Raw genomic sequence first — 13,228 nt, 5'->3', positions numbered from 1 at the left:
AAGCAGACCACTTGGATCCTGACCAGAGAAGCAAGATATGAGAGTAATTACCTAGGTGGTGCAGTTCTCTTTCATTCATGGTATGGGCTGCATCGCACAGCAGGGTTCCACAGAAACCATCCCTGGTATAGGTTGCGGAATGGGTACAGATAATTAACGGCTAAATTTGAATACACGGCAAGAAAATTTTGAAAAGAAAATGAGCTATTCCGAGAAGAGTGAGGTTATCACCTTCCAAGTACATATTTCAGTAGGAGAATACTTACACCAATATACTCTTGGGTCTTCCAGTTGGAGGATAATAAGTTTTTCCAAGAAAACATTAATGCGCTAATGTGTCCCGAACTAACTCTGTGAGGTGCAACCTGACCAGAGATCCAAGATATGAGAGTAACTACCTGGGTAGAGCAGTTGTCTTTCCTGCAATGGTATGGAATGCTTCTCACAACATGTGTCTACGTAAAACATTCCTTATCATACATTATCGTACATAAAATTTACGAATTTTTAGGATATGCATTAATCAGTATTTATAGCAAAATTCGTTTATAATACCTTTGTATTCAAGGGTTGGTAAGAGGTTATTAAAAATAATCGCTGTAATTTTGGCTCACGACAAAGAAATGAGAGAATCATATTTTATTACATTACGAGGGCTTTTTTTCATAGAAGTTAAATCGAATATTCTATTGAATTTCACCACAAATGTACATCTAGAATGTTGCTAACAAAATAACGTATATTTTTGGATGTAAATCATTACAATATCGCTCCTACAAACTTGCTAGTGAGTTATAAAAATAACAATTAAACATCTAACCTCTCATCTCTTGCTCTACACTCTAAACATCTAAACATCACTTAGCATGCTTGACCGCGAAATCGTGAAAACACGGCCTTTGGCGTTTTGCTTCGAAAACGTCAGGCTATGATAATCCGGCCTTCCTTCTTTAGCATCAGAAAATTCAGGCCGTGAAATCACGCCCTGCGCAGGGAAGAGGTTAATACAGTTACTCCCTGTGAAGCACCATTAAAAAAGCACCAAATATCGAAATGTAATGAATATAGCATGTTTATGATCGTTTAAGGCTTACTTTTTGTATGTTAAGAGGGAGGTATGATACCCACTATACTTAAGGTTAGATTGGCAGTGGAATGAGCTAAAATTGCCATTATTGTTTGCATGCTATGAATTGCTCCTTTATACTCCGAAGCTATTTATTGCCTGGCTCACTACAGAATTAAAAACTGCTATACCGACACAGGGAATTACAACCCCTTGGATTATTATAGTAACCTTTGTTAGATGAAAGAATGCTAGGGTAATAGTCATATAAAGCAGGGACTATGATTATCATCCGCAAAATGCAGAATAATTTTAAAAGGCTTCTATGCAAATTCAAGGTTGGTAATAAGTCCAGGCATTGCAGTAGGATGAGCTAACATTATGATGGACTCTTGGCATGTGAGTAAACACATCTCATCCATCTCTCAGCAAAGCATGCTTTGTATTTTTTTCTGTACTCTTTTGAGCGATTTGCCCATAATTGAATTTTATGTGATTCTGTATTTTAAAAGACTATTAAGAATCTACATGATGATGTAAAACATCTAGCAGATACAATCCACGGAATACAAATGCATTTTGTAAGTGTGTAAGATAACTCAAAGTGAAGGGCAACAGTATTTTGAAGCATTTAAAATTAAACCAAAGTCTCAGTCACACTTTCAAGTGTTAGAAAAATTTTTATTCACACATGAGTAGCATTTTTTTACTGGATACTAATCCTGCATTTTCTTGAGAAGATGAGTTATTTCCTTTTTTTAGCATTGTGGTACATTATAATTATAGTAAAATTTAGTGCACATAAATGTAACATACAAGGTGTACATGTGAATATTAACAGGTGAATTTTTTGAGATGGTGTGTAGGTTGTTATCAATGCTATATATGGAAGTCATTTTTTTTACGAACTTATAAAGCTATATCTATATGTATGTCTGCATCTGTGTCGATAATGATGCTGACTTTGGACTCATATGCAGGCACAGACCTCAATATCTTCCCATGGTGAGGAGGTGGATGCTGAAGGCACTGGAGCCATCGAGATAGACATTGACTCTGTGCTGGTTTTGGCCAAAGAAGAACTATCTACCAAGGAGACTGATGCCACTGAGGTATGTATGAAATTCACATTCAAATAAATCAATGGATGAAAGTGATGTTTGGGATAAATCCTGAATTTTAAATGCTGTAAATATGGGCTTCTTGAGTCCAGATATTGAAACCATTGAAAATCATTATTTTCAAAAATGGCCAAACGTATTTTAACATATGCCGCTTGGCATGTTTCATGGGTAACTTTAAATTGGTGTGCACAAGGAAGGAGAGCTGATTGCAATATCATGTGTGTGTATGTGTGTGTGAGCCTGAATGGAGTGTAAAGTGTTTCCCCCTTCCCCCACGATTCCCCGCCTTCCCAATTTTGTGGTCGTTTCATGTTGTGTGCGTGGCAAGTGAAAGGTCCTCACTTTTCCCCATCCTCATCCTCCACACAACACCAATGAGAAGCAAATGGAGAGTGACAGAATCTGTACCCTCTCCCTCTACGAAATGAGAACATGTTTCGGCAACACCCCCTGCCGATGGTGAGGATTATAAGAAGACCCGCTTCTTCCACGGTTTCCCCCACCTGCTACAATCCCAGAATATTAACCCTCTCTAGGTTGTTAAACCCAGACAAATATCAGCTGGAGAAGACACATTTACACCAGCTTCGTACTGTAGCCAAAGGCTATGCTGGAGAGCTGAAGGCATCTTGTCTGTCGTGTGGGGGTGAAGTAGAGAGGGAAGAGAATCGTGGAGGTTAGATCAAGAAGAGAGTAATGGTGAAGAAGAGGAAATAGAAGAACAGAAGGGTAGATTTCCTGCGCCAAGAGGAATAAAGTCAACCCACGACACCCATAAATAAATATTCTCTCAGCTCACGGTGAATGAAGATTAAGCGACCCTGACAGGAGCCAGCCAAGAAGGTCTACCCATCTATGACCAAGAGCGGATAAGTAGAACTGTTATCCCATATTACATCCCCCTTAAGGTAAAAACATTCACGAAGAATTCCCCAATCAAGAATAGAAGGAAGTTCCCATTGCCCTGCAAAATTTTTCCCTTGTAATTTTTTTATTCTTTTGGCCCTCCTGTTTTCCCCGTGACTGAGAGTATATTTTAGTATTTCGGACAGAATGTATTATTGGATAGTTTTTGGATTAATGTTGGTGTGGTCACTTCATTTGTTTTTGTATTCTCACCAGAGAAACACAAGAAGTGAAGATTCTTGTTTCATTTTTTAATTATTTTCTGGATGTCATTTGCTTTGGGTAAATTTGATTGATTTTGGTTTCTTTTCACATGCCAGTATTGTGTTTAAAGTTAAGGTGATTGGGTAATAATTTCATGCATTTGTGTGTATTTTTCCTTGTTTTAATGCATTTAATTTTTTGTTGAATTCATAATCTGTGTAGTAAGCACTCGTTCTTTTGTGCACACCAGCAAGTCATCAGCAAAGAGCCCTCCCGCAAGAGGACGATCCCCTTTCCCCCCTTTCTTCTCATCCCCCTTTTCCCCAATCCACGGTACATGACCATATCCTCCCAAAGGAATCATCCCACTACTTTTTCTTCCCCCCACGTCACGTCCTCATGTGAATGGTGGTGTTATGGTATTGTTTTCTTTAAAATTCTCATTTTATATGTTTAAATTATGGTTTAAAACGAATCTATACTTAAACACATAATTTTTTTACAAAATAAGTACTTGAATGTTTTATTTTATTTGGGCTTGAGTTAACCTTATTATTGGATTACTTCACCCCAAACTGTAATTCCCATAATAACTACCATTTGAAGGGAGTTTGGGTTCAAGTAGGGTGACTGTTATTGCAATGAAAACTTTTTTATCATCCTGTAGGTTTCAAAATATAAATTATACAGACAAGTTATTGTAAAAACATAATTTAAAAATTTCAATTTCTAAAAAGCACTTGGAACATTACTTCCAGCAAGCCTGTTAACATATTGTACAAACGAAATTAGATTTCTGTATGGCAATGTTTGGAGTCCAGCGAAAGAAAATATACTTGTTATTCGTTTAGGGGCTTTATTACTGTCTCCAGAGGGTCTAGCCAGTTTAGATGGTGAAAAGTGCCCCTTGATATTTCGAAAAATAAAAAAATACACTTACATTGCACCCAAAATTATGTGTTTCCCCAAAGTTGCAGGCCTTTACAATGGATAATAATCCCAAAAAAATTAAAACACTATTTATTGTTTTTTAACCTTATCTCCAGTTTTTATTTTTGTAAAATCGTTTCCTTGATTTTAAAATGTAAATTCAGTTATGTTCTACCATCCTGTTGTTTTTAAAAAAAAATTTGACCGAAAACTAAACTTTTGCATAAGTTTCATTTTTCAAAATTAAATTAAATAAATTTAGGAAAAAATAGACATGCCAGAAAAATACATGCTGTTACCCCAACTTCAAAATATATTCCAAATTTTTTTTCAAATTTTTGGAATCGGTGAAACAGTAAAAAAAACGAATACCTGCTTTGTGCCATTTGCATCTCTGTATTCCACAAGGATATTTGATTTGATTGTTGAGAGCAACTATTGTTGATCAGTTTCTAATATCGTTGATTATGAATAAAATTTTAAGTAAAAAATGCCTATCACACTATGATTAATCTTAATCATTGTTTATAACCATACTGTTAAGCTTGAATTTCCTAAGTACTGCGTGAATATGACAAAAGTGGTGATAATTGGTATATCATCTTTTCGAATATGCATAACTGCCGTTTTACATGGGGATAAGCATTGAGCAGGTTATTGTTGAAAACATTTGTTGAAATTGCGAGAATCCGAGCCTGCAATTTTTCAAAATATCTGGGGGCACTTTTCACAATCTTAACCTACTCTACACTTAGGACAAGACATCATTGATTTTGGTCCACCTCCGAGCTTTGTTCATTAAGTTTACTTTAACACCTTATCTCTTATATTCTATCTAGGTGACAGGTATCTCAGGTGAGTATTTCTTCCACGTAATGGGTAGTGTCACAAACTCTCCTCCCTTATCTTGCAGTCTATGAAGAAATGCATTTCAAATCATACAAAATTCTCAATTGGCTTTGGATTTTTCTTGATTTGGCAAATGGCTTGCAATCTGATTGTCTTCTATATGCACTATTCAAACTTTCTTTCAGCCTGCCTATAGGTGGCTTTCCAATTTCTTCTAAAACAACTTGCTACAGCATTGAGGACTGATTCTTTGGAAGAACCGATCATTTTACCAGAATGAACTTTTTCCAATGGTGAATGTTGCCCTTCCACTAAATTTGAGCGCCAAACGTACACCACATCCTGTGCTTGAGTAAGGTGGGATGAATTAATGGGGAAGAAAACTGATGTGTACATTACAGAATTGAATTACATTGATTATGAGGTGTGAAGTAGGATTGTCTCCAATTACCACCCTCTTCCCTTCTTGTTTATTTAGAATTAGAAGCAGGCAATTGTGGCCCAGTCCTTAAAAATTTTAACATAAAAAAAATTGTCCATGGAGAACTTGAGTGCAAACTCGCCGTACACTGAGCAATTTAAGAGTTAGTTAATTACTTCAGCCCAAGGCATAGAGTAAATATATTCCCGCCGCCCACCAAGCGGTTCGTCTAGCTAGTTGGAAGAGTAGGGAGGGCACCGAGGCCCAGCAGCATCACGTTCGTGATTTGATATTCCGGCCTCACCCTATTAGTAACTCTCTATGAGTTATAATTTAAGAAAGCGGGATCCACAGTCGCAAGATCTGTTCGACGAGTCTGAGGAAATTCAAGTTCAGGCTACGTTACAAAGTTTGGAAGAAAACGACGAGGAAAGCGGAACCATGGAGCAGCAATTATAGCAAATGGCGCAGCAATTGCAGACGCCTACCCAAGCGAAAAAAACGATGCAAACGCAGCAGGCGAACCAACCAGAACCCACTACGTGAGAGTCGCTGCGACCGCCTCCACCGCCACAGCATCTGGAGCTACCCGCAGATGAAGAGGTATTGAAATTATTTACCCTTTTAAAAAGTAATTCCAATTCTATCAAATTCAAGGCCAGGGATCACCACGAAGTAGCGTTTCTACTAGGATTGGCTGCAGACTGGGAGTCGCATGCTGAAAGTACAAAGAGACTTGATTACAACAGGGGGAGAATACTCCTGGCTGTGGCTACTATGGGGTGGCCAGAGACCCTGCGAATTGCTCCAAGCATCCCCACAGAAATCCTAAGACTTCCCCCAGGATTCCAACTGACTCAACCCAATCCACCAGCACCGGGGCCGTGAAAAGGCGCACCACTGCGGCAGCAGGAGCAGTACCAACAGATCTATGGCACAAGTTTGTGGCGAGGCACCAATTTTGGAAATATCACTGTTTATTTGTGTGGGGTAATTGAATGGCAGAATGGGACTTGCATTTGGGATTTCATCTTCTGTTAGTAGCTCCGCTTCCGGGGCGTCGAGTTGCTCGAGCGTGAGGATTTCCTCTTCCTGCACCTCTGGGACTGAGAGCTCCGGCTGGACGATGCGCCATCGGAAGGGTGTACTATCTCCTTCCTCGTCTTCTTCGCCCTCCGATGAATTGTTGCTCTGATCTCTGTCGTTGTCCTGGTCGCTGCTGGTGTCTTCGTCAGTGTCGGGCAGCGTCTCGGTGTCGTCCGGTTCCCCAGTCTCGCCACTGCAATAGGACTTGACCATCCATGGTAATAGGGCTGCGGCGTTGTGGCAGGAGGGTGCCATTAGTAGGTCCCTCGTCGTCCCCTGCCCCGGCGTGCCCGGGCCTGCCCCCGAAAGGGCTGTTGGTACTGCTCCTGCTGCCGCAGTGGTGCGCCTTTTCACGGCCCCGGTGCTGGTGGATTGGGTTGAGTCAGTTGGAATCCTGGGGGAAGTCTTAGGATTTCTGTGGGGATGCTTGGAGCAATTCGCAGGGTCTCTGGCCACCCCATAGTAGCCACAGCCAGGAGTATTCTCCCCCTGTTGTAATCAAGTCTCTTTGTACTTTCAGCATGCGACTCCCAGTCTGCAGCCAATCCTAGTAGAAACGCTACTTCGTGGTGATCCCTGGCCTTGAATTTGATAGAATTGGAATTACTTTTTAAAAGGGTAAATAATTTCAATACCTCTTCATCTGCGGGTAGCTCCAGATGCTGTGGCGGTGGAGGCGGTCGCAGCGACTCTCACGTAGTGGGTTCTGGTTGGTTCGCCTGCTGCGTTTGCATCGTTTTTTTCGCTTGGGTAGGCGTCTGCAATTGCTGCGCCATTTGCTATAATTGCTGCTCCATGGTTCCGCTTTCCTCGTTGTTTTCTTCCAAACTTTGTAACGTAGCCTGAACTTGAATTTCCTCAGACTCGTCGAACAGATCTTGCGACTGTGGATCCCGCTTTCTTAAATTATAACTCATAGAGAGTTACTAATAGGGTGATGCCGGAATATCAAACCACGAACGTGATGCTGCTGGGCCTCGGTGCCCTCCCTACTCTTCCAACTAGCTAGACGAACCGCAATCCCAGTCCTTAAAAAATTTAACTTAAAAAAATTGTCCGTGGAGAACTTGAGTGCAAACTCGTCATACACTGAAGAACAATTGAAGAGGTAGTAAATTACTTAAGCCCAAGGCATAGAGTAGATATATCCCTACTCCGTGCCCAATGGGCTCAAGTGACCTAGGTTTTTGGATAATGTGTACCAGTTTTACTTAACAACATGCTGCACAGATAATGAGTCAGCGCAGTAAAATGCCTCAATTTTCTTCGGCAACAGACCTTATATGAAATATATGCAATCATATCCAGTTTAAGGCTATTTCTGATGTCTCTTCTGATGAAATTTTGCCGAATGAAATAAAAAAACAAACTCATGTGATAGTTAATTAACCACTACTGCTCTTGGTGGTGTCTTTCCATACCTCCTAGACTCGATCTATTGTCTATGTACTGCCTATGCCTACCAGCAAAGCACTGAACTAGATTGCTTTGCTGATGTTGAGAGCACAGAGAGAACTAAACTTCATTTTTCAGTTTTTGGACTCAAATTAGACAATAGGGCTCAAGTAGCCCACATTTATGATATCGTAAATGACTGAACTTGCATATACTTTCTGCTAAGGTTTTTTAGTGGCCCAATCCATTCAAACTTGCTACCTTATATTATACTATTAAACTTCTTATGCTATGTACGTAAAAGAATATTCAGAGGAGAATAATGCTGCTGAGGTATGGATGAAATTTACATAACTCAATTTAATTTGTTCATGAAAGTGATGCTTGGGAAAGATCATGAATTTCAAGTATTTGAACTTGTTATATACTTTCTACACAGGTTTTTAAGTAGCCCAATCGATTCGAACTTGCCGACACTGTCCTATGCTATTAAACTTCTTATGCTTTGTATCGATTTTCGTATGTCTTCTTCTTCTGCATATGCTCAAAGAATACTTCTTGGGACAGCTCATCACCATTGCCCAAGTGCATGGGCAGCTAACTCGACATGGTGAGGATGTACTCATGTTCTGCGATTACACAGCGGTGTACAACAAGAGACCCTTTCATATGGCCACAAAAGTAAAGAACCTTTTGCCTTTGAGCTTCATATATGCTCCTCTGAGACATGTTTTCAAGTATAAAATGACACTCCTTTGTATGTTTTAAGTTACCTCAGCCTAAATGAGTTCGTTGAGGTGCATTCATATCACAAGACAAGTTGATTGTCTCCTTTTGTTGTTGCATGCATGCATTTTATTTGACTTATGTTTTACTAAGTAAAATCTTGGGACCTATTAATCATGTGTGATGATAGTATTGAATTAAATCAAGTTAAATATTAATTTAATGAATAGTAGTGGCTTAAATTTGGTGGAAATCCTTTACTGTGGGAGATAAATAAAAAAACATACGGCCGTATTCATAGATTTCCGCTAAAACACGCTAGTAGGGCGACTAACTTAGTCGGCTACTAAGACCTTTTAGTCGCCTACTAAGATATGGTATTCATGGATTGCATTACGTGAGCTACTAACTTAGTATGCTACTAGCCAGCTCGGCAGCCGATACTCGGTAGCGATTTGGATTCAACCCGCTAGTCACGCTTCACAACACTGCATCCGACTCCTCCGCGGCGCGGAAAATTCGTAACACTATCAAACAAAAGAAATTGATTCAGCAAAATGCATTGAAATTTTTACTTCATAATGGAAAATTCGATGTGATATCGCACCTCAGACATATTTTTTGATTGCTGTGCACAAAAATTATGCAATACCATTGGGGAAGGGTAGATTAATGAGTAATACCGAAGCATTTGTATGTAGGAGATGCAGTTATTGTTGTGCAAACGGCCGTGTATTCATTGATTATATACATTGCATATGTTTTGCACTTCCGATATTTGTTTCCATTAGTGTATGGGCGATTAGTATGGAAAAACATAACTAGCAACGTCAGTAATATACACATTTGTATTAGCAGATATACACCTCAATGTCGGAGTAGAAACGAAAAATTTTGCAGTGTAGAAATGAATCGAAAAGAAAATAGCATTAAGATAAATGTGTGAATGATACACATCTATTACGTTACAAACACCTACGTGCAAACAATTAGTAGGTAAAATATGTTTGCAACTCCTAAAATGTCAGTCAAAGAAACAACATTCTGCTTCGCTACATTTAAATATTTCAAATATTAACAGCGTGCGGAAATATACGGCATATAGTTTACAAGAGGCGGTTAATGTAAAAAACAAAGCATAATTAACGTAACTTGTATTACTTATTTATTGCTGACCATATCACAAATAGCACTACAACGCACACAACATTTCACTTCACATTTCACGAGCTACGTCTGTATGACACTTATGATCTGTACATTCCGAATCAACTGGTTCAATGAAAAGCTTGACTCACACTTTATTTATGACACTATAACGTAACTCTAGTCAAGCATGATAATCAGTTTTCCGATCACTCTGCAAACACCAAAAGAATTTCCACTCGTTGACGTTCGAAAGAATTCTTCACATCTCACATCTCACGTCCCACTCATCACTAATGATTTAGAAACAATTGATGTAATTTCACATTATCATTACGTAGACAATGAAATAAATAGGCTGAAACAAATTTGTAAACCAGAAATTGTAACATCAACAAACTTCCAATCTCACTCTTCACTATCACTCGTACAGTAACAAAAACAAAAGCGCAACGAAATACGCGAAATGTAAACAATGCCGAAAGCTCACGATAAAGTGACTAGAATAAGTAATATAATCAAACACAAATTATAAGCGTACAAACGAATGAAAATTTATAATCGTTTGCTGTATCCCTAAAGAACAATTGCTTCAAATATGAACCATACCCCCTTCGCAAAAGCTAGTAGATACCTTTGATCGAAATGATTACCTAAACCAGTATGGAAGAAATAAATTATTTCGTCGAAGCTCATACACTCACAAATCACTTCACTTGTCGCTTCACTCTTTACTTCATCGTCTATATGCAATCAGTTCACTTAGGGGTGCTCTGAATGTACAAATTGTGTTCACTTACACTAGAGGCACAAGTTCTTTGCAAGTCGTAGCTTCCTCGCAGCTACAAAAAACTTTCAATTCCTGTCATCAATTACACTACAGACGTTGCCTACCTTACTTGAAGAATGGATTCTCGTATTCCATTTTGGCACAAATGTGTAAAAACTCTATAACAGTATACAAATAATATCGGAGTTCGATTATCTACAACGGTCCGCCATATTTAGTAGCTCCCTTAAACAAGGCCGGAGGGCGACTAAGAACCGGCTACTAAGATAGTAGCATACTAGGCTTAGTAGCCCTTACTAACGATCTATGAATACCATTTTGCTAATATGCTACTACTTAGAACGCTACTTAGGCGTTAGTAGCTTACTAAGGAAACTATGAATACGGCCGATAGTGTCCCAAGAACGAAAGTAGCACTTTTAGTGAAAATCACCCTCATCAAGTCAGATGCACCACATCCAGTGATAAGCGAATTTTGTTGACTCCTGGAATTTTGCACATATCAAAAGTTTTTTCTTCAGTGGCAAGCACTACAAATAATAAGATAGCCTAGCTATGGGGTCACCTGTCCTAGCCGAAATTTATATGAATAATTTAGCAAAACTTCAGTTCTCTATTATATGTCCTTACGAAAGAAAGCATAAAATGGTATCGATATGTAGACAATGTTTTGTGAGTGACAAGGTCATGAAAGTTAAGGCGATTTCTGGGAGTGCTCAATTCACATAATAAATTCATGCATAAATAAATGAATACAATTTTTAGTATTGAAGTCGAGAAGGAAGGCATACTATGGAATGTAACGATTGCCGACCACAGATTCAATTTGCTGTTAATGATTTATATTGTTTTCAAAGGATGGAAAATCAGATTTCCTTACATTTGCTGTCATTAATAGATAATACATATTTTATCATAAATATGATTACTTTACTTCTTGTTCATACGGTAAATATAAGCTAATATATGAGTTTACATGGTTTAAGAATTGGTTGTCTTCAATCACCTGCTAAGATAGTTCGAATTAACTGTCCATTCATACTTAAATGATTACTTTCAGCCTACTACTACGGCGAATGAAGAGGTGATTCAGAATGAGGCAATGGCCATGGAGTCTATGACGGAGGCAGTGGGTGAGTGCTCTTAAGTGCTTGGAAATTACTCTTCACAGAAAAGACTTGTAATTAATTCTGATTATTCAAATGCCCCAAAACTGGATCTCAGATTCAGTTACATTTTGTGATCCACGTATGAAATTTTCTCATACTTTCAACCTACTTTTTATTTCACAGAAGCCTGTAATTCGTCAATATTTGTATAAATTTCACTAAAAATTTTATTTTTATGCATAGCTCAATCCCCGGTTTGGTTTGGTTGAGTTATGAAATTAAGGGAAAATTTTGCTTTGATACATAGCCCATCCATTTCACTTTGTTGTGCTCATGGAAACTTTTCTTTGTTAGAACGAACACATATTCATCGAAGAAGTAAAATATGGCAAAAAATTAATTTGACTAAAAATAGGCAAAACTCAATGTCATTGCCTTGTGTGCAGAAGTTGTTGTTCTGGTGTAAATATTTGAGGTTGGTATGTAATACCTTACTTACTTTCTCTGAGCAGCAAGGCCACTCAATTGTGAAGCAGTATTTGGATACAACCGTAAAAATTAATTGCAACATTTGAAATGTGTATGGCATTTAACCATAAGATCGGTTGAAGTTGCAACTTTGATATCTGTCTAATGGTTATTGTAAATTAGGTCAACGAATCATAGATTACACGTCTGACTTAACTTATTTAAAATGTGAAATTCTTTTCTAGATCTCCCAGCTTCTGAAAGAGCATCAGGTTTGTTAATTCCCCGTGAACCAAAAATTAAAGCATCAAATTCAAGGAAAGGAAGAAGAAGTGAAATAAGGAAAGGGCCTCTCAAGGCAAACCTTAGAGGAACAAGGGAGAAGAATGTGTGCGAAGTGAGGAGAAGCTTCATTGTGTATGGGAAAACATGCACAGATATTCCACACACAGCAAAGAAGCCGTACTCCTGCAGTGAATGTGAAAAGTCTTTCTCTGATAGGAGCAGCCTTGTCCGTCACATTAGGACTCATACAAAGGAGAAACCTTATTCCTGCGGTGAATGTGAAAAGTCTTTCTCTCGAAAGAGTCACCTTGTCTGTCACATTCGGACTCATACGAACGAGAAACCATATGCCTGCAGTGATTGTGAAAAGTCTTTCTCTGATAGGAGCAACCTTGTTTGTCACATGAGGATTCATACAAACGAGAGACCTTATTCCTGCGGTGAATGTGAAAAGTCTTTCTCTCGAAAGAGTCACCTTGTCTGTCACATTCGGACTCATACGAACGAGAAACCGTATGCCTGCAGTGATTGTGAAATGTCTTTCTCTCATAGGAGTACCCTTGTCTGTCACATGAGGATTCATACAAACGAGAAACCTTATTCCTGCGGTGAATGTGAAAAGTCTTTCTTTCAGAAGAGTCAACTTGTATATCACATTCGGACTCACACGAAGGAGAAACCTTATTCCTGCGGTGAATGTGAAAAGTCTTTCTCTCGAAAGAG

At 38.7% G+C, this 13,228-nt stretch overlaps 1 protein-coding gene across 1 annotated transcript in view; it reads left to right on the top strand.

Annotated features, from left to right (window-relative positions):
• Positions 1-13,228, top strand: part of LOC124172086 — a 46,520-nt gene that overhangs the window by 15,267 nt on the left and 18,025 nt on the right. The window contains exons 6-8 of the mRNA XM_046551493.1: positions 2,047-2,178; positions 11,704-11,776; positions 12,466-12,763. Of these exons, the coding sequence (XP_046407449.1) occupies positions 2,047-2,178; positions 11,704-11,776; positions 12,466-12,763 (503 nt within the window). The remainder of the gene's footprint in view (positions 1-2,046; positions 2,179-11,703; positions 11,777-12,465; positions 12,764-13,228) is intronic.

The sequence above is a fragment of the Ischnura elegans genome (assembly GCF_921293095.1).
Source record: "Ischnura elegans chromosome 13 unlocalized genomic scaffold, ioIscEleg1.1 SUPER_13_unloc_1, whole genome shotgun sequence".
Classification (NCBI taxonomy): Eukaryota; Metazoa; Arthropoda; class Insecta; order Odonata; family Coenagrionidae; genus Ischnura; species Ischnura elegans.
Note: the sequence above shows the minus strand (reverse complement) of the source record. Positions and strands in the feature narration are given on the sequence as shown.